This window comes from Poecilia reticulata, linkage group LG1 (genome assembly GCF_000633615.1).
Source record: "Poecilia reticulata strain Guanapo linkage group LG1, Guppy_female_1.0+MT, whole genome shotgun sequence".
In the NCBI taxonomy this organism is placed as follows: Eukaryota; Metazoa; Chordata; class Actinopteri; order Cyprinodontiformes; family Poeciliidae; genus Poecilia; species Poecilia reticulata.
The window spans coordinates 25834558-25853151 of NC_024331.1; the positions used below are offsets into that span (position 1 = coordinate 25834558).

Below are 18594 nucleotides of genomic sequence, written 5' to 3' on the forward strand. Positions count from 1 at the left end.
CATGCTAACAGGAAGTTTTCATTCAGTAACTCTGGATTGTTTATTGTAATGGATCCTGTATTTGCCTTTGAATGTTAAGTTTTATACTTGAATTTCTTTGGYAATGTTGAGAGGTTTTATTTTGGCTCTTTGCATTATTTAGCCTCTTCAGAGCCTTCATATGTTATCAGTCTGTTAAAGATGGTATTATTGATAGCAGTACAATTTGCACAATGCCTGTTTTGTTTTTTTCTTGGAAAAAGTTACTAAAAACAAGTTTTTGTCTAAATTAAGGTGAATTCATGGTTCCTTTTTCCACATAATGTAACCTTAGTGATTATGATTAAAAAAATAAGTTATGTGATCGGTATCAGTGATCGGCCCTCATGGGTGATCGGTAAAAAACCTGATTGGCACATCTCTAGTGATAAATTATTTTCACGAGAAACGAGATAAAAAATACTTGGTAAGGTTTTGTGTTTTTCCAATATCCCCTGATTTTTTGTGTTTTTCTCTCCTTTAGTTACCCCTCAGATGAGTGTGATGGCTAACACACACACGCACGCACACACACACACACCCTCCTGTGAGAGCAGGTAGAAACCAGTTCCCCTCTGTCACCTGTCTAACTGGTTCCACTGACTGACTGGGCGGGGCGTCACTGGGTTACCCCTGCAGGCCGCTGGGGGAACTGCAGCTCTCTGTAGCACTCCTGACATCACAGCTGCACCTGATGGCCGCCGCGGTCCGACCCGCTGGGGGAAAACATGGTGAACACAAACTGTGAGCGTTCTCCGGCTGGAAGCTTTCTGCCAAAATCCCCAGAAACTCGCTCCGTCACCGATCCTGCTGGTTTCCACCCGGCCGACCTCTCCGAGGCGGAGCGGCAACGTTTACACGTTTGATGAGCTGCAACTTTGTGCTTTGATTCAGCAGATTATGTTTTTTGTTTTTCCTCATAGTTTTCAGAGTAAAACGTTGCTTCATACGTCAGCAGCACCACTCCATGATGATCCCACGTCAACATGTTGCCTTACTTGAATCTCAGACGTTGATCACTGACTCGCACTAAAACAAAGAAAAAGAAAAAAACACTGAAATGTAAAGTGGTTTCCTGTCGTTCTTCTGGCTGTTTTGCACATGCAGGTGAAACGTCACAACACAAGCGAAGGGGGCGGGGCTTCAGAGGTGATCCAACGTGAACCCATTTTGTCTTTGTTTTCCTTTCATTGCTTTGCTGCAGAATGTGTTGTGAAATGACCTCTGGGTGCTTCCTGGGGGGAATCGGCAGTCTTTGTTTACATCTTTTTAGATTCATCTAACATTTTACACATCATGACTCCCTCCTCCCCGTCGTCTGCGACTCGCTCTGATCCGAGAGCGCCGGTTCTCTCGTGTTGTACTTGAACTTTGATGCTGAGGCGTTTTTGATAAAGAGCACACTGTGCCACTTCGGACCTCGGAGAAGAACTACGAGCCAAGAGCTGCTGCATTTTAAAATGAATAAAAAGATGAATGAGTGCGTGTTTTTTGCGTCGTCTTCCGTGTTTTTCTCCCATCATTCCTCTCTCTCTCTCTCTCCCTCTCTTTCTCTCYCTCTCTCTCTCTCYCTCTCTTTCTCTCTCTCTCTCCCTCTCTCTCTCTCTTTCTCTCTCTGCGTTTAATTTTATTCGCCTTTAACGCCAAGAGGCGACGCCGATCACTTCAAAGAAAAGCTAACACTCTAGATGCACACTTTGAGTTTTTTTTTCCTCCTCATGAACAAACAGAAAATGTGAAGTTAAAGTCCGGCAGGATGTCGAGCCTGTAAAGTTTCCTGTGTGTGTAAATCGTTCCCAATTTAATCCATTCTTCTTATTTTTTACTACAAGCAGTTTGATTTCCAGCCAAAGCATGTAACTTGTTGCTTTAAGCCTCTTTTGGCTCCACAAAGAACTTTGACTGTACGATGTCTGCATTTCCACAGTGGCCTGTTGTTGATATATTTAAAAAAAAAGAAAAAAAGAGCTAATAAAAGTATAATTTGTAGCCTGATTCTCTGTACAGACATCATGACTCTATTGAAATACATACAGGTACTTACAGTATATATTTAACACAAACTTGGGTTGAATCACCTGGATGCTTGGGGCGTTTATGTACATAATGCTGAGTGTACTGTACTAAACATTTTTTGTTTTTTCTTTTTTTTTAATGGATTAATTTGTTGCTTTAAGACGACTGTATAGTGATGTATTAAACTTTGCAAGCAGTACCATGAAAACGTTTCGGCTTTTCTTCGTTTGCGTCGATGTTTCTCATCCTCACACCGACTTCACGTCGTTTTCGTGTAACATCAATACCGAGTAGGGAAGAGGTGTCCAAAGTGTGGCCCGGGGGCCTTTTGTGGCCCCTGAAATCATTTTCATCGGCCCACCGACTACAAGTCAAGAACGATAAAAATTGGGCCGATTAAACCAGAAATCAACAGTTGCCCCCAAAATGTTCAAATTGATGGTTAAGGATTTATGGATTTCATTAAAATTTAGCTTATCAAGCAGGTGAAGCTTGAAAAATATATCAAAAAACACATTTTTGCATTTTTAATGAATATTATGGCACACAAGTTGTTTAAATTTGGCTGAAGGAATGAAAAGTTTGGACACAACTGGTGACTATTTTATAACTGCTTAGAAAAAAGTGCTGACCAGGAGATTTTTTTTATTTGATTTTTTTTTTTTTACAAAATTTGAGCCAAATTGAGCTAAATCTACGCCACTTGAGTTTCATGTAGAACATATTTACAGTTTTTTAAATCTTAAATATATGTATTCTGTACAGTTTTGGCTTAATTGTTGCTCTGATTGTTTTTTTGTTTTTTTTTTTAAGTCAAAACACTCCAGTTAACGATTGTTTCTGCCCTACAGTTTTGCCACCTTTCTTTTTAAAAGTGACCAATTGTACTTCCTTGGTCTATGGCCTATACAAAACATTTATTACCGTGCATCATTCTCAGATTTTAAGTCTGCTATTGTCTCTTTAAACCCAAATAAGCTGCTACTGGCCACGGCCCCCAACTCAACGTTTATACTCCATGTGAAAATGGCTGCAATTGCACAACCGTACATCTTTGAAAAGCAGAAGTAGAGCCTCCTGCACAACCAATAAGAATGCATTAAGTGGTTTGTGCTTGGTAGGTCAACAACGAAACACTTCTTTTCCAGCAGCCATTGTACTGCACATAAAGCAGTAAAACCAGCTGACCAAATGTGCTGCTTCTCCTCTTGGGTTGCTAGGTAACGTTACATTCGGAAGGTCTTTGAAATGGCAAATTTTCCAGACGACAAAAAACAAATTTATTGCTGAAAACAGATTTTTTTTTTTTTTAGGAGTTTGAGCTGTTTTCAGAAGTAAACCCATATGGAAGTACAAAAACATACACAACATGAATTTTTCATATTGGATCCCCTTTAAATAACATTGCCCATCTCACCTGGATGCAGAAACATGTTGCTGTTTTTGGTGATTTCTGCGTCACCTGTTTCAGTAAAGAGCAAAAACAAACGAGGCGCACCACAGGTTTGTCTTTATTTAAGTCATAATCAAAAACACCCGTGCAGATTCTTTATTCTTTAATTTAATAGAAAACATACAGACATTGGTCTAAAATAAAAAATATATCTCTTTGAATAAAAATATGGATCATTCAGTTGTCAGTGTTGCAGAGAAGGATTCAGCTGCTTTCCCTTCACCGTAAACATCTAAACCGACTCCAGTCCTCGAGGTTCGGCGTCCTGCAGCTTTTAGATCCAACAACCCACATTTTTTGTTTTTTACTCAGACAAATGTATCTAAAAGTCGCAGGACACCAGAGTTGAAGCTCTGTCATCTAAACGCACAATAACGTAGATAAAGCGGCTCTGACATGAAAACCTTTTCTCAGAGAGCAGCTGGACTCGATGATTTAACAGCCTGTTGAGGTTTCTAAAAACCTCTCTGCAAAAATGCCTTCAAAATAAAATCATGTTTCATTTTTATTCTCTAATCAAAGAAGAAAGAAACTTATTTTTTCTTCTGGTTTCATCAGGCAGCACAAAGAAGATGCAGCAGCGCATTTCAACCACCAGGCGGCAGCAGATTCAAGGCACGTCAAACAAGTTAAAGGACCAGTACAAACAAAACAAGCCGCAGCTAAATAAAGGTGGGAGCTCTTTCTGAATCATGACGTTTAAATTAAGGTAAGAAACAGATTGTCATTTGAGTCCTTCAGGCGCTGACGTCATTTCCTGATCACCTTTATATCCCACCAAAGATGTCAACAAGCTCTCTACAGATAAAGTTTGTTCTTAAACAGTCAAGCAGTCAGTGGATCTGAATAAACATAAAACATGACAATATATGAGTTTTGTTCTTAGAGGCACCTTAAATTTTTACAAACCAGGAAGTACGAACTTGCAATCGGGGGCTGGGCGATAAATCACATTTATCACATTTTTGGTTTTTGAAGATTTAATTTTTGGAAAATCAGGATTTTTTTCCCCCCCTCATCAACAAGCTCTTTGGGTTTCCGTATTTCGGAGTGACGTCAGCTTAGCTAGAGCCGCCATCTTGTTTTACAGCTTCTATTTAGTTGGACTTTTAAGTTTTTATTTTTCAGTTACGAGAAAAAGTCATAATATTAGGAGAATAAAGTCGTAATTCTTTTAGAACTCCCCTACAAAAAATAAAACGAGGAATGCTGTTTATATACTTACAGATGAGGAAGTAGCTACTTCATTTTTTAACACATCAGAATCAAATGATCAGGACTTTGAAAGGATCGTGTAAAGAACTGAGTCTTATTTTGAAGAAAACTGCAGACTGGTCACGTCATATTGAAGTTGTTTCTGGTATTTTCATGTAAAATTAAGGCTTTATTCAGTGAACTGACATTATTCTCGTAATTAAACACATTATCAAAGCCTGGTCCTAATACTCAGTAGTATAAAACAGAGAAGGAATGACTGAAATAAAAGCCACTTTTTTGACTTTTTTTTTTTAAGAAAAGAAAACAAGGAAAATGTAATGAAAATCAGATTTAGTTGTAAAAAGAAATCGTCGCCATCTGGCCAACCTGCTACAATCAGTGCCTATTTTAAGGCTCCTCAGTGTTTCCACATGGTTAAAAATAATAATGTTTATGCATCTCTAACTTTCACAGTTTAATGTTAAAGACACGTTGGTAAAGATGGAGAGTGTGTGGCGTCCAGCAGAGACGAACATATTGGTGCTGGAAAGATGGAGGGAGGATGCAGCAGCGCAACGAAACACACTTTAAAAAACAACAACAATCTATCAGGACAGGTGCCGGAGTTTGGTTCAATACTCTGGAGCCGCTGTTTCCTGTCTGCGGAGACTAAACCGCGACCTGGAGCAGCGATTTGCCCGGTTAAAGCAGAATCTTCTGGGTTTGACTGAGTGTTCGAGGCACATTCTCACACACGCATCCGGCATTGTCCTGCAGAGCACCGATAAACACCAAACTAATCCTCTGCTGTTGCGTAATCTTGAACTGAGCCACCGCAGAGTAGCGGCGCACACGATTCGCCTGCGTCTGTTTTGGGTTTTAGCTCCGGTGGCGCCGCCAGACTGAGCGGCCGAGTGTTTAATATTAAATAAATAGACTCATTAATAATTCATAAAGCTTGGCTCAGAACAGTGAGGCAGGATGATGGATGAGTGTAGATTAATGAGGGACTGTTTAGTCCTGCTAACAGTCTGACATTACAGCGGCTTGCCTGGTAAAAAGCATCTTTAGATTTTAAACTTGACCTAATTGCTAACGACTGTAACAAAGCCGCGTTTCTATTAACCATAAAATTGAAATACAAACAAAAATAATCTTAATAGAAACACTCTAATTAAAACACAAATCAAAACAAAAACGCACTTTTTTCGATTCGAAAAAAAGCGTTTCATGCCAGCATCATTTTCTGCCGTATTTTCTAAATATTCACGTCACACGAGTCATGTGATCAACAGCCGGACGTTATACTGGCGAAAACCACGAAGAAGAAAAGACAGTAAGAAGTAGGAGGATGATGTTTTTTTAAAAAAAAAATATTTCGGACAATGTGTAGAGCTTTCTTCATCACACAGTTCATAAAACGTTGTGTATCATTTAAACATGTTGAATTAATTGCTCTTCTGTAAAATCGTTGACTACAATTAGATTATTTCACTTCAGGAAAAGAAGTCAAATAATCCGCTAGTTGAACAAAATTTAATTTAAATCAATATTAAGGAATTATTCACTTATAACAAGCGCCTAGATCTTGTTGATAATTTACTTGTAAGTTCATTTTGTCTTATTTCAAGCACAGAGTCGCTCCTCGGTTAAAGCGAAGCGTATTTGTTTCAATCCAGTCGCGCGTTTATACCCCAGAAACCAGTGAAATTTCACTTTAACATCCTGCTGAGCCGTGAAGTTTTCTGCAGGTGTATGCGCAGAACACGCAGCTGTAGCGTTTTTATATGATGGTGTATTGGAGGCATTGTAGGTAGAATAAAGGAATTCAATTTCCACTAAAAAAGATAATTTTTCTAGAAATTATCTAGAAAAAAACGTAGAAATTTTTGTGGATTTGCTACAAAAACTCAGAAATTTTGAGATATATCTCAGAAATTATTTGGAAGAAACATGAACATTTTTGAGTTTGAGAAGTCAATTTTTGACTTTTGAAACTCAGAAATGCCCATGTTTTTTATAGAATATTTCTGAGATATATCACATAATTTCTGACGTTTAAAAGTAAATAAAAATAGCTAGAAAGCATGTAGAAATTTTGAGATCAATCTCAGAAATTTTCTAGAAAGAAACATGGACAAATCTCAGTTTGAAATTAATCACTATTTGAACTTTCTGAGTTCAAATAGTTGAAACATTTCTAGAAAAAACAAAAATTTTAAGATTAATCTCAAAGTTTGAATTTCAACTTTGCTAAGTTTTTTCTAGTAAATTTCTGAAATTAGTAGAATGTATGAATTTGTTCGATCTACAATGACCCTGATGTGCCGCTGTATTATTCTGTGCATGCAGATAAAACCCAGAGCAATGGCGGACAGCCTTGTGCTGTTTTTCTACTGAATCTGTTCAACTTAACATAAGTTCTGATAAAGAGGTGGAAGCTAAGCAGCACATGCGCACTGACAACATGCTAACATCACGGCGCCATCTAGTGGCCTGACATGACAACTACAGCTGCTGACTCAAGGCGTTTTGGCGACACAATTAACATCTGAAAATACCGGCAGTTGTCTCTTGTAAACGTAGCCTAAGATATTTGCACTCAAAACTAGATAAAAAAAAACAAACTGGTAAGACTTGGAGTTTTTGTTCCTCTCATCCGCTGATCACCCTCCCCAGGCCTGCGTGCACCTCGACCTGAATCGGACCGTACTCCACCACCTCCCCGTCCACCGTTATGATCCCTTTCCCGGCGCCCGGCTCCAGCCTGAGCGCCCGCACCTTCGCGTGCACCAGATGCTGGCAGTTTGTGTCCAGATGTGCGCCCTTCTCCATGGCCAGAAACAGTCGGAGCAACGCGCTGCGAGAAATCCCCGCTGTGACGTAGAAGAGATGGATGAATCCGTCGGCCAGGCGGGCGTCGGGCGCCGCCAGGAGGTCCTCGGCCAGGTGGGACTGATGCATGGCCAGCATGAGGACAAAGTCTTCCTCCGGCACCAGCACCCAGTCGGACGGCGGCGGCTGATCCAGAGGCGGCAGCAGGGCGTCGGGAGGCCCGGGGAGGGCTTTGGCGGCACTTCTAGGCGATCTGCCCTCTGACCTCCGCAGCTTCAGGGAGTTGTTGGAGTGGCAGGTGTTATTTGGGAAGTCATCTTCCAAAGTTTGAGTCAAACAGGAGGCGGGATTTCTGCAGCATGCCGCCGCTCCATTCTGCAGACTCTTGTCCGTGTGGCGCCCCCTGCTGGCGGGGAGGTAAGCCAGCTTACCCTTGTAGATGCGGAGAGACGCCAGCCTCACCAGCGTGCCGACGGTGAACCGGGCGGCTCCGGCGTGGCGATACTTCTCGCTCTCCACGTCGACGTCGGCCACAAAGCCCCAGGCCAGGGAGAGGAAGGAGAAGAGGCGCTGGCCGGAGGAAAGGTGGAGGGAGACCAGGTCCATGTGGGACACCAGTCCTCTGCAGAGCAGGAAACCACAGCTGACCAGCAGCTCCTCACCTGTGACCTGAGAGACGCTGAAGGAGAGAGAGAAAAAAACTCCACTTTATTTGATCACTGAATATTCTGTAGTTTTCACTGAAGGCTGGCCAATAATTAATCATTAGCCTGGCCTTTGGCTTCCTGTTCAAATCTCACTCCACACTCAGTTTGAGATTTCTCCCATTCACTTGGATTTCTGCGATAAAATTCCAACGGAGCCAATCAGAGAACAGAAGTTATGAACGATGACGTTGATTTTTTAGGTTTGTAGTCTGCCTGTAGTTTGAGCCGTTGTTTTTCAGAGTGGGGGCCGATTAGCACAGCTGATTTTATTTGATTTTGTAAATCTGGACAAACTGGTTGACCTTTTATGACCTCTGGAAAAATTTAAAAATCTCTTTAAAAAACATAGGAACAAAATTCTGCACAAATATAAAACACCAAATTCATTTGATTTGAAAAGGGTTAAACTTCCCAGTGGGATTTTAATGGTTTAAACTTCATTTACAAACTCTTTTTAATATTGACTTTTATTCATTTCTAACGGATCTGATGGAAAATAGACATCTGGACACAGTGACTACTAGATTTTGATGTGTGCAAAAAAGGAAAGTTACTGAAATTAATTTTATTCAAACATCCTATAAACAGTTTTTACCTTTTTAGGAGATTTTTCTGAATACATAAAGAGTAAATTAGGATTTTTTTAAAGAAAGTATTTACTTTTATCTTACAATAAACTACGTCTGCTAAGATATTAAATTTTTTGTAGAAAACAAGTATTTTCCTGTGGAATCAGGTTAAATTTGGATCAATTAGTAACAAAATTACTTGCTAACATTTCATCACAGCAACGTGAAACATATTAGATCAGTTTTGATTCGGCCTGGAATGAGTCAAAATGAACCACGTCTTTTGATAATCTTCTAAATCACTCAGGATTAGTGTTTGTGTAATTTTAAAGGTGCAGCATTTGGTCCAGAGGACGGAGGTGATGCAACGCGGTGAAACTCGCCTCTGTCCAGACTTCCTGCTAACAAGCTGCTGCCTGCGCTTCTAACTTAACCTGCAACTAAAACAGAACATATTTCATAGTGAATTTTCAGTGATGCACTCTAATAAAAAAAAACCAACACATTTATTTACATGGATGGATGGATGGACATTTATTTACAGGATTTATCGAGTCCAGACTAAACACTCTAAGCTTGGGGTGTCAAACTCATTTTTGATTTGGGACAAATAAAGATTGTGAATGTTCTTAAAAGGCTGGTTGTGCCTTGAATGTATTGATAAAACCTGATCGCAAACTGTTAAAATATCAATAAATTCTTACAATTAAATCTATTATTGAACATCCTTTCAGTCCCTCCAGGTTGTTATGTTTGTGGTGCTATTTTGGAAATATTTGTGCTTATTTATGACGGTAACTGAGACTTTCTATTGCTGACAGTATAGATCATGGATTATAATCTGGCATCAATTAAAGCTGAAGTGGCTGTTTAGTTCAAGTAAAAATGTTTCTGACAATTTTTGAGAAAAATCTGCTGTAAACTCCCAACTGTAAGAGCAAAAAAGTGCATGGATTTGTTGATTTTTGGCTGGATTTCCAATAATTATCAAGAAAGTGGAAGGACTGATTGATATTATTTGCCAGCAAACAGTTTAATAAAAGCTGTATTGATTAAAAGCTGTATTGATTTGATTGATAACATAATATTTAAGCACATTTAGTGTTTAGTCTAGAAAATGAAGGACCACATTCAAATCTGTGGCGGGCCGGATTTGGCCCGTGGGCCTTGAGTTTGGCACATGCGCTCTAAGCGTCAGCGGACGACTCCACCCGCCCTGCTTGTTCTGTTTGCTCACAGAAACGCATGAAAGGCCGAGAACGGCTCATTGCGTAACAGCAGACAGGTTGTAGCTGTCGCTCAGTTAATTCTCAAAGCCGCAGCATTCAGCGGGGAATAATACCAAATGAAATCTGGCTCAGGCCGCAGCGCACACAGGTTTTCTGGAGAGTCAGAGGAGAGCGAACAATGCCCAGTCTGGACCCTTCGGTTCTGGACAGAGGCGCTTTGTTTGATGAGACGCTGACTGGCACAAACATTCAGGTGATGAATGACCGCGGCAGAAAGAGGAGATTCTGTTTTTACTTATATCTCTGTTTACTGTTGTTAGTTTGTTTCCTGACAGCAGAAACATATCAAACCTTTTCATAGAAGCTGCAGAGAATGAAATAAAGTTCATCTGAGCACCAGATTCTATGAAGGAAATTAAATAAAACTTTCAAACGGGTTGAAAAGAATAACTTGTGTTGCAGTCTGTAACCAAAACTCAGCCCAGAAAGACTCCAGAGGAAGAAGTATTTTACCTCAAAAAGCTGAAATGAGCTTTACATAATCAATCTAATCTACAGTAAAGAAATAAAAGAGAATATAAAATGTATCAAATGGAATCACCTTACTAAAATAATGTCATGCAAATTTTTCCCAAAAGTCAGGGTTTTTTCCCCCCAAAATCACCTTGGCAAAAAAGACTTGGGTCATTATTTTAGGAAGGTGAAGACATGTAATATTATTTAAATATTAAATATATGATTACATTAATATTATCTAAATATTAAATACATATCTGCTGCTGTTTCTAAAAACTGCAGCAGTTTTATTTTTTATTTGTTTTATTTGTCCTGTTGGAAATGTGCCTGTAGTTCCTGTAGACTCTACATATTTTTTAAACTTAATTTCAATATACATGATTATATTTATCTTTAATTTACCTTTAATTTTCCCACGTTAGGACAATAAAGGACATTTCTATTTTATTCTGTTTGCAAGTTGGACAAATGTAGGATTTGGTATTTAATTGGTGCTACCTGCTGTTAGCATTAGCAGTTAGCATTAGCAATGCTTTATGGACATGAAAACAAAGGATGTTATATCCATAATTTTAATATGTCTTAGTTTTACAAATGCACAATATATCTCCAGTTAGCTAGTCTTTACTATTTAATTACAGTTTTTATTTACTTCATTTGTTTGTTATTTCATTAGTTTTAGCTAATTATAGTAACCATGGAGACAGCACCATGTTAACTAATGCTAAAATCAGCCAATAAACACATTATAATAATTAACCAGCTGTAGCAGTTGCCAGAACTTTATGAGACGTTTACTCTTCTAACTTCCCGTCTTAGCAAGCTGTGCTGTGGTGGTACCTGATTGGTAACAACTACCCATTCGGCTAAATCTGTTTTATGATTATTTTCTCTTTTATTATATTGGTGCTACAACTGACAGTATTATAAAAATGCAAAGTTCTTTGCATATTGTGTAAAATTGTTAAAACTGAGTTGCTGTAACCCTAAGCCACCACAAGGTGGAGCAATTCCAGCAGCCTCCACTTCCTGCCCCAAAGATCCTCTGTTTTACAGCTTTTCCTGCAGCTCCTCTCTCATTCTTGGTGCTAAAACAACAACCTGCTGTCGACTGCGCTGCCTCTACAGAGAGAGGGATGCAGAGATTAAATCATATTTTTCATCTTTTTGAAAACTTTGTATTTGTCCTTGAACTTTTCTCTTTGTTCTGGGTGAATAAACTCTGACGGAGGATCAAAGCATCAATAATTAAAAGCCATTAGAGAAAAGTGTTTTAGTTTGACTGAGCGCCAGGAGCCTCAGCTGGTCAAATACACCTCCAACCGCGGCGAAGCAACAAAAGACTGCAGGTGTAGCTGCTTTGACACCACATTAAAAATAACCAAACACCATCTAAAGCAGCTACAAATGAATCATCCTGATGCAGTTTGGGATGATATGTTTAGCTAAATGGTTCTTAATTTACTCAGCACAGAGTGGTTTCAGTCTGCTGTAGTATGCTCTAACTGCATACCGGATAAAAGTGTGTGACCCACGCTGCTATGCTACCTGTCTGGTTTGACTGGTTTCTATTGGACTCTGCAGTGGCGGACTGATCTCAAATGTTTCCAAATAAGGAGTTCTACCTGTGCAAAAAGAACAACTGAACATGCAATCAGTGAAGATGGTGGCGGAAATATACAAAGATTTGATTTTAGATGCAAAAGTGGTGCAGATTGTCATATTATAAAGAGAATGCTGCATGTGCTACTAGCTAATAATAGAAATTATATATATATGTACATATTTTAAATAAGTATGATAAAGTGATACAACAAAACAGTGAAAACATTTAAAAATCAATCATATTAAGGCTCTGAACTGAATAAATAAAGAATGTTTTCAATATATTAGTTCAGATCAAAGTGGAAGATGTGGCTAGAAATGCATCCCAGTCCAGTATTTTTCAGCTCACCCAGAGTAGTAATGCACAGATGCAGCCAAGGCGTTGCCTGAACCTCCAGGAAGGATACCCAGCGGAGTGCGGACGGCCTCCTCCCAGTCTGGCCTTTCCAGCAGACCATTTATCACCTGAATCACGGAAAACGCAGCTTGGATTAGTGGATTGTCTGCAGCACAGACCTCTGTGCTGCTCACAAAATACGTAATGTTAAAACCATAACAATTTTCATCATAAACTAAGAGGAATGAAAGCAAGCAAACAATATAACATTAGGATTTATGTTTGTCTGCTGGAGTGCAGCTTCACGTTTATATTCCTGCATATCTGAGATATTTCTCTGCTCAAACACTTGATTCCAGGAAATGAATTACGTCAACATTGCACCATCATGATGTGTGGAAATCTGTCAAGACTTTATCTGAAACTATGTGAGGTGGAGCAGAGAAACATCTAAAGCATGCCTTCTAAGTATTCCTACTTAGAAGGAATAAAATTACACCATTGGATGTAAGTGATGCAAACTTCATGACTTAGCATTTTAAATTGTACTCAAGTTGCAGTAACAATCCTACATAATAATTTTATTTAAATAAAAGTCATGTTGTAGTAAAACTACTCATAAAAGTACCTTTTTTCTAAAACCTTTACTCCAGTAAATATAATTTTAAAATCTGTTTTCTGTTGCATTTAGATCCCAGTGGTTGCTAAGTTTGTTTAATAACACCTGGGGGTCCAAAGTGTGGTCCGAGGGCCATATGTGGCCCCTTCACTGATTTTTTTGTGTGGCCTTCAACACCAATAAAAAAAATGACAGCAGATGGTTGAAACAGATGGAGAGTTCTCATTTTTAATTAATGCTAAATTATTATAAACAAATTAAAATCTTTTTATATTGGAAAATGCTTGACGAAGCAGAAAGTCGTCATCTGTTAATGACCATTTGACGTCATAGTAAATAGGAAGACATCTGTTTAGCGACTTTTACACAAAAGCAGACTTTAATTAAACGGGTTCAATTTATTAAACTTGACTAAATGCAGCAAATATGATCCAAACAGTGAACCAAATTCTGCTCTTATAGCTGACACTTATTTCTTTCTTTAATTTCCCCCTTAAGAATCCACCATTCTCCATTATGAATAAAAATATTTATATCCTTCTCTATTTTTTTGATCTATGATGTCATTAGAGCCATTGTAGAAAAAAAACGAGTAAATTTTGTCCAAAAACCTTCAAAAGTCTCTGTGTTTTCTTTTCTTTCCTCTTTATTTCTGTTTTTGTTTTCTGATACATACTGTTGAGTTGGTTTTTGTTGTTTCTTTATTATTTATAATTGTTTACTTTGGGGACCAAGTAGTTTAATGTGAATCTTATGTCAAATGCATTACTGCCACTTGTTTTTATGTTATAAAATATCATGTTTAAAAGAACTTTCAAAAGTCAAAAATTGTTTCCTTTTTTACATTTTCAGAGTATTCAACTCAACAATTTGTTAGAAAAAAAAACACATTTTTAGATTAATCTCAGAAAGTTTCTAAAAATAAAAAAAATTTGACTTTTGGAAATTTTCTGAGATTCCAAGATTTCTAGAAAAAAAAAAACTCAAAAGTTTTTTCTTGCAAATTTTTGACTTTTGGAGCTCAGAAATTTTCTTGTTTTTTTACAGAAAATTTCTGAGATAATTCTCAAAATTTCCAAGTTTTTTAGCGGAAGCTTCTTCCTCCTTTTTCTTTTCTATCTACAGTGGCCCTAACATTAACCTTAAGTATTTTTCTGAACTCATTCGTCGCCGGGCTCTTTCTCATTCTCCATCCAGCTGCAGGGATGGATTCGTCTGTCTGTACCTCGTGCAGCAGTCCGTCTCCTGACATGATGACTAAAGCGTCCCACTGTGACAGGTCAACGTCTTTCACCAGCTCCCGGGCGTGATTCTGCCTCTCTGTGAAAAACACGAGCAGAAGAAGAAGAAGAGATGTGATTCAGAGCAGTCGTGTTCTTCCTCTGGCATCGCTGCCCACTCCCAAAACTTCATCACATAACAGGTCAGGGGTCGTTTTCTCACAGGTCAACCTCCTCATGTTTCAGCCACATTAAACCTCCTGTGTGTGCGTGTGTGTGTGAGTGTGTGTGTGGTAATGGGTCTATTGCAACGTGAGACACAAAAGGTTTGAGATCCAACGTAAGAGTAGACGCGTGGGGCGCTACGCTTTTAATCTCCTCTCCTTTCAGTTCCTAGATTAAGGAACTGCAGAAGGAAGGAAAGTCGATCTGCATCCTTAATGAGACGTCGACCAAAATGCAGATTAAATTTAATCTAACTAACTAACTAGATGCACTTTGTCCCATGGATCTGAGGTTGAATAATTTGAGAGAGAAGAACAGAGGCTGCCTTTAAAATAATAACTTTTTCAGTGATTTTAAGCTCTAAAGAAATTAATATAAAATGAAACCTGATTCCCACTTAGTTCGGAAATGACTGGAATTCCATTAAACATAAATACATTTATATTTAGCAACTCTATGAAGGTATTAGTGCAACAGCTTCAGATCTGTTAAAAAACTGTATTTTTGAAAAGCAAGGCAAGACCACAATGGGTTCATGTAAGAAAAACCTAAAAAAAAAAAAAAAAAAAAAGAGGATAAAAAAAATAGATTTGTTCAAACTCTAGACCAGCGGGTAAGACTTCAAATTAGTGTCTATCCTTTATCATATCATATTACCTGGTTTAATTAGTCAGGCTATCAGATCAGGTAGCCAGTATGACGTCTGCTGCTTAGCAAGCCTGTTGCTAACAACTCGTTGACTGTAGTTTCAAACCCTAATAGGTGTGAAAGATAATTGTCTGCAAATATTTCCAGACAATTATCTGGAAGAATGATTCCTAAAAATCAGAATGAACACCTAGTACACCTACAAGCAGGATAAAACTTTAATTAGATGGTTTTAAACCACAGGAATGTCATGATAGGAATTTTCTGTGGAACAATAACTTAAAATGATTTTATGACTTGATAAGTAGAAAAAACCTGGGCAGGTAGCAGCTGAAGCAGCAGGAAGTTTCAGTGTAAGAAAACGTCAGGATTTGCATCTCAAAACAAATGCAAAGTCTTGGCAGTTCTCCTCAGCCAACACGAACCAGAGCTGTCATTACCTACGAAGGATTTGTTATTTTCACATGTACACTGCAAAAACAGAAAATCTTACTGTTTTAAGATCTGGCCTATGTCTAGTGCAACTCTCAGGAAGATATAAAAGCTTATTTTAAGTCAATTATTTCTTAATATTAATGACAAAGTGCTAGTTTCACTGGTAGATGATTTTACTTATGACAGGAAAAATAAGTGAAGTCGTCTGCCACTGGAACTAGTACTTTTACTTTTGTCTTGTTTCAAGTGTACTAAGATATTTGCACTAGAAACTAGACTAAAAATACTTCAGATTTTGTGTTTTTGCTGAGTAATCTTTGATCTTCTGCCCTGAATCTCATCCCAGAAGACAGAGAAACAGTTTCCTCCCTTCTCTTATTAACCTTTCCTCCCTAAAATCTTCAAAAGAAATGGCATTGATTCTCTGAGGACAAACTGAACTCTGAAAACAGATCAATTAGCAAAAAGCCAGTAGAGCCGATGCAAAGTGCGATGGGATTTTAGAAGCTACACATTGTAACTCTTTATTTCAGTTATCCTTGTCTCTGCATTATTTAAGACTCTCTGCTAACATTAAATAAGACATAAAAGGGTTCTTCCAGTGAATCAGGGAGAAACAATGCAGAGCATGCTGAGCTTCTCCAATGGGTGTTGGAAATTGTCAAAAAAAAAATTGACACCAGCAGGTTACACTGTCAGCCACACCCACAGCAAAAAGTTCAGCCCTTTTCTGTATAACTTCCTAAAAATCAATGAGATTTCTTTGCACACAGCTTGTAAAACTTGTATTTTCAGATTCTTTGTATCATGTTACTAAACAAATTTGCTCTTCTCTACAAAGTTGCTGATGATGAAAGAGAGGCTACGTCATCTTCCTGTCTCTCTGCGTCATGTGACCTGCTCTGCACACTGTGCCGGGAAGCCCAAGCATCCTGGAAAATCTGTGCAGAAAGCAGCTAAAACACCAAGTGTTACAATATTTCAAAGAGTAAATGTACATTTAACAAAGAACAACAACCTTTTTTTATCAGTTTTTTGCATGCACAATTACACATATATTTCAGGGAAATATGTTAGATATGTTAAATATGACCTCCAAACCTTTCAGATGGTTTTCAGATTCAAAATTCAAGCTCAGAAATACTTTATGGATCACAAAGGGAAATTAAATGTTGTTGTAACTCATTGTAATTGAAATTATTCAAGTATGTGAAACTGGTGTACTGTATCTTTGACCAGGGTTTCCTGAAACACTTGAAAGATGAATGGGTATAATGGCAACAATCTGATGGTTGAATAACCTAAGTAACAATTTAAAAACAATAAATATCTCTGTAGTTGAGCTCATATGTCTATTTATTCAATAATTAGCAGAAAAGGGATTTTTTTGACTCGAAAATGTTGCTTATTTTGTCAATATAGTTTTAGATTACTATAAAATTGAATTAACTAATAACTGATAAGTCCCACTTCTATTAGACAGACAGATGTATATATAATGTTTTTTCTGTACAGTGAAACCAGCTGAACAAGGCTTACTCAGCTGCAGCCAGAGGGCTGGAAGTGAAGGCAAACATAAATGTGCAACTGTGTACACACAAATAGAGACACACAGTACCTAACATTGTTGCTTTGCCTGACACTCCAACCCACACAGTCGGGGGATCTTGATGACATCCTGGTTTATTAATATTATGCAGCGTTCTCATGTTTTTCTGATACACAAATCCTTCCTGAAACAGAATGAAACTTCTGACCTGCCTGTTCCACTGGAAGCAGATAATTATCTTAGCAAAGTGGACAAAATAATTGTCCACTATACTATATTTTTAATAGTCATTTGTATATTTATAAACTGCCTGAAATGGCAGGTTTTTCTGCATCTCTGGCTACGTTCACACAGCAGGTCTTGATGTTCAGTTCAGATATTTTGCAGAAATCTGATTTTTTTGTGTGGTCGTTCATACAACTAATTAAATGTGACCACAATCAGGCTGAACGGTTTACGACCTCAAAGCGACTCACGTGCAGAAGAAGACGTCACCCAGCAGCACTGCTTACAGAAGTAATAATGGCCGCCGCCGAATATGGATCGATTTAAAAGACAGTTTTGTCACAAGATCAGAAAAAGACAAAGGCAACTTATAAAAAAGGAAACCCATTGTTTATGTCTGAATTTACCACATCTGGCTTCTTCTAGTGCAGAATTATGACCAATGTCTTATGTTGATGACTTAAAAGTCAGATGAAATGGGACATGACCGTTCTGTCTGACAAATGGATATTTTTGTGGGTGAAAAGATCAGAACCGTTCAGACTGTGGTGAAAAAGTCAGATTTGCATCACATTTTGCCTGCTGGTTGTGTTTCACTCAGAAAATGGGAAGTCTTTACAAAAAGTCTACAACTGAACTTTGTGTCATTCTCCTGAATAAAAAAGTTAATTCAGGACAAACGGTAACAGATGACTCAACATGTTTCTGAAGTCTTAGTGGACGTTTTTCTTATTTTGTCTTTTTTTTTTATCACATCTTTGTTTATTGCTAAAATTAGCAAACAGTTTGCTCTTAATTAGCAATTTTGTAAAATATCTCCTGTAGCTGTCAGACTGGATTGAAAAACTCCAGCTAGTTGTTCATTAACTGTGCATTTTGTGTGAAATTTTAAAAAACTACAGGTTTCTATACTTTTTGAGAGGTTGTAAGAAAGTCATCTTGTGACTGCAGCAAGCAGCGTTTTTCTGCCGCTTCTCCATAGAGACTAATGTGACTCGCTGGAAATGGGGAGAAACAAAAACCCACAAACCCACTCCAGCTCATCTCTGTGTCTGCTGCCCAGAGCCTCTCCCGCCATGCTGCTTAACCGTCGGGTTAAACAACACGGTCCATGAAAGCAAGAACCACGAGTCTGAAACTATTCCTACCCCAAAGCTATTACCACACAGAGGCCTGCCAGTAAATCACACA

At 38.3% G+C, this 18594-nt stretch overlaps 2 protein-coding genes across 2 annotated transcripts in view; one reads left to right on the forward strand and one right to left on the reverse strand.

Annotated features, from left to right (window-relative positions):
* The window catches only part of ube2o (ubiquitin conjugating enzyme E2 O), a 47016-nt gene extending 45602 nt beyond the window's left edge, over positions 1-1414 (forward strand). The window contains exon 23 of the mRNA XM_008417519.2: positions 503-1414. Within this exon, the coding sequence (XP_008415741.1) occupies positions 503-530 (28 nt within the window). The 3' untranslated portion in view covers positions 531-1414. The remainder of the gene's footprint in view (positions 1-502) is intronic.
* A 3082-nt stretch (positions 1415-4496) lies between these two features.
* LOC103469685 (sphingosine kinase 1) overlaps positions 4497-18594 on the reverse strand; it is a 39078-nt gene continuing 24980 nt past the window's right edge. Inside the window, exons 3-5 of the mRNA XM_008417541.2 lie at positions 14327-14421; positions 12495-12610; positions 4497-8198 (exon numbers count right to left, since the gene is read on the reverse strand). Of these exons, the coding sequence (XP_008415763.1) occupies positions 7340-8198; positions 12495-12610; positions 14327-14421 (1070 nt within the window). The 3' untranslated portion in view covers positions 4497-7339. The remainder of the gene's footprint in view (positions 8199-12494; positions 12611-14326; positions 14422-18594) is intronic.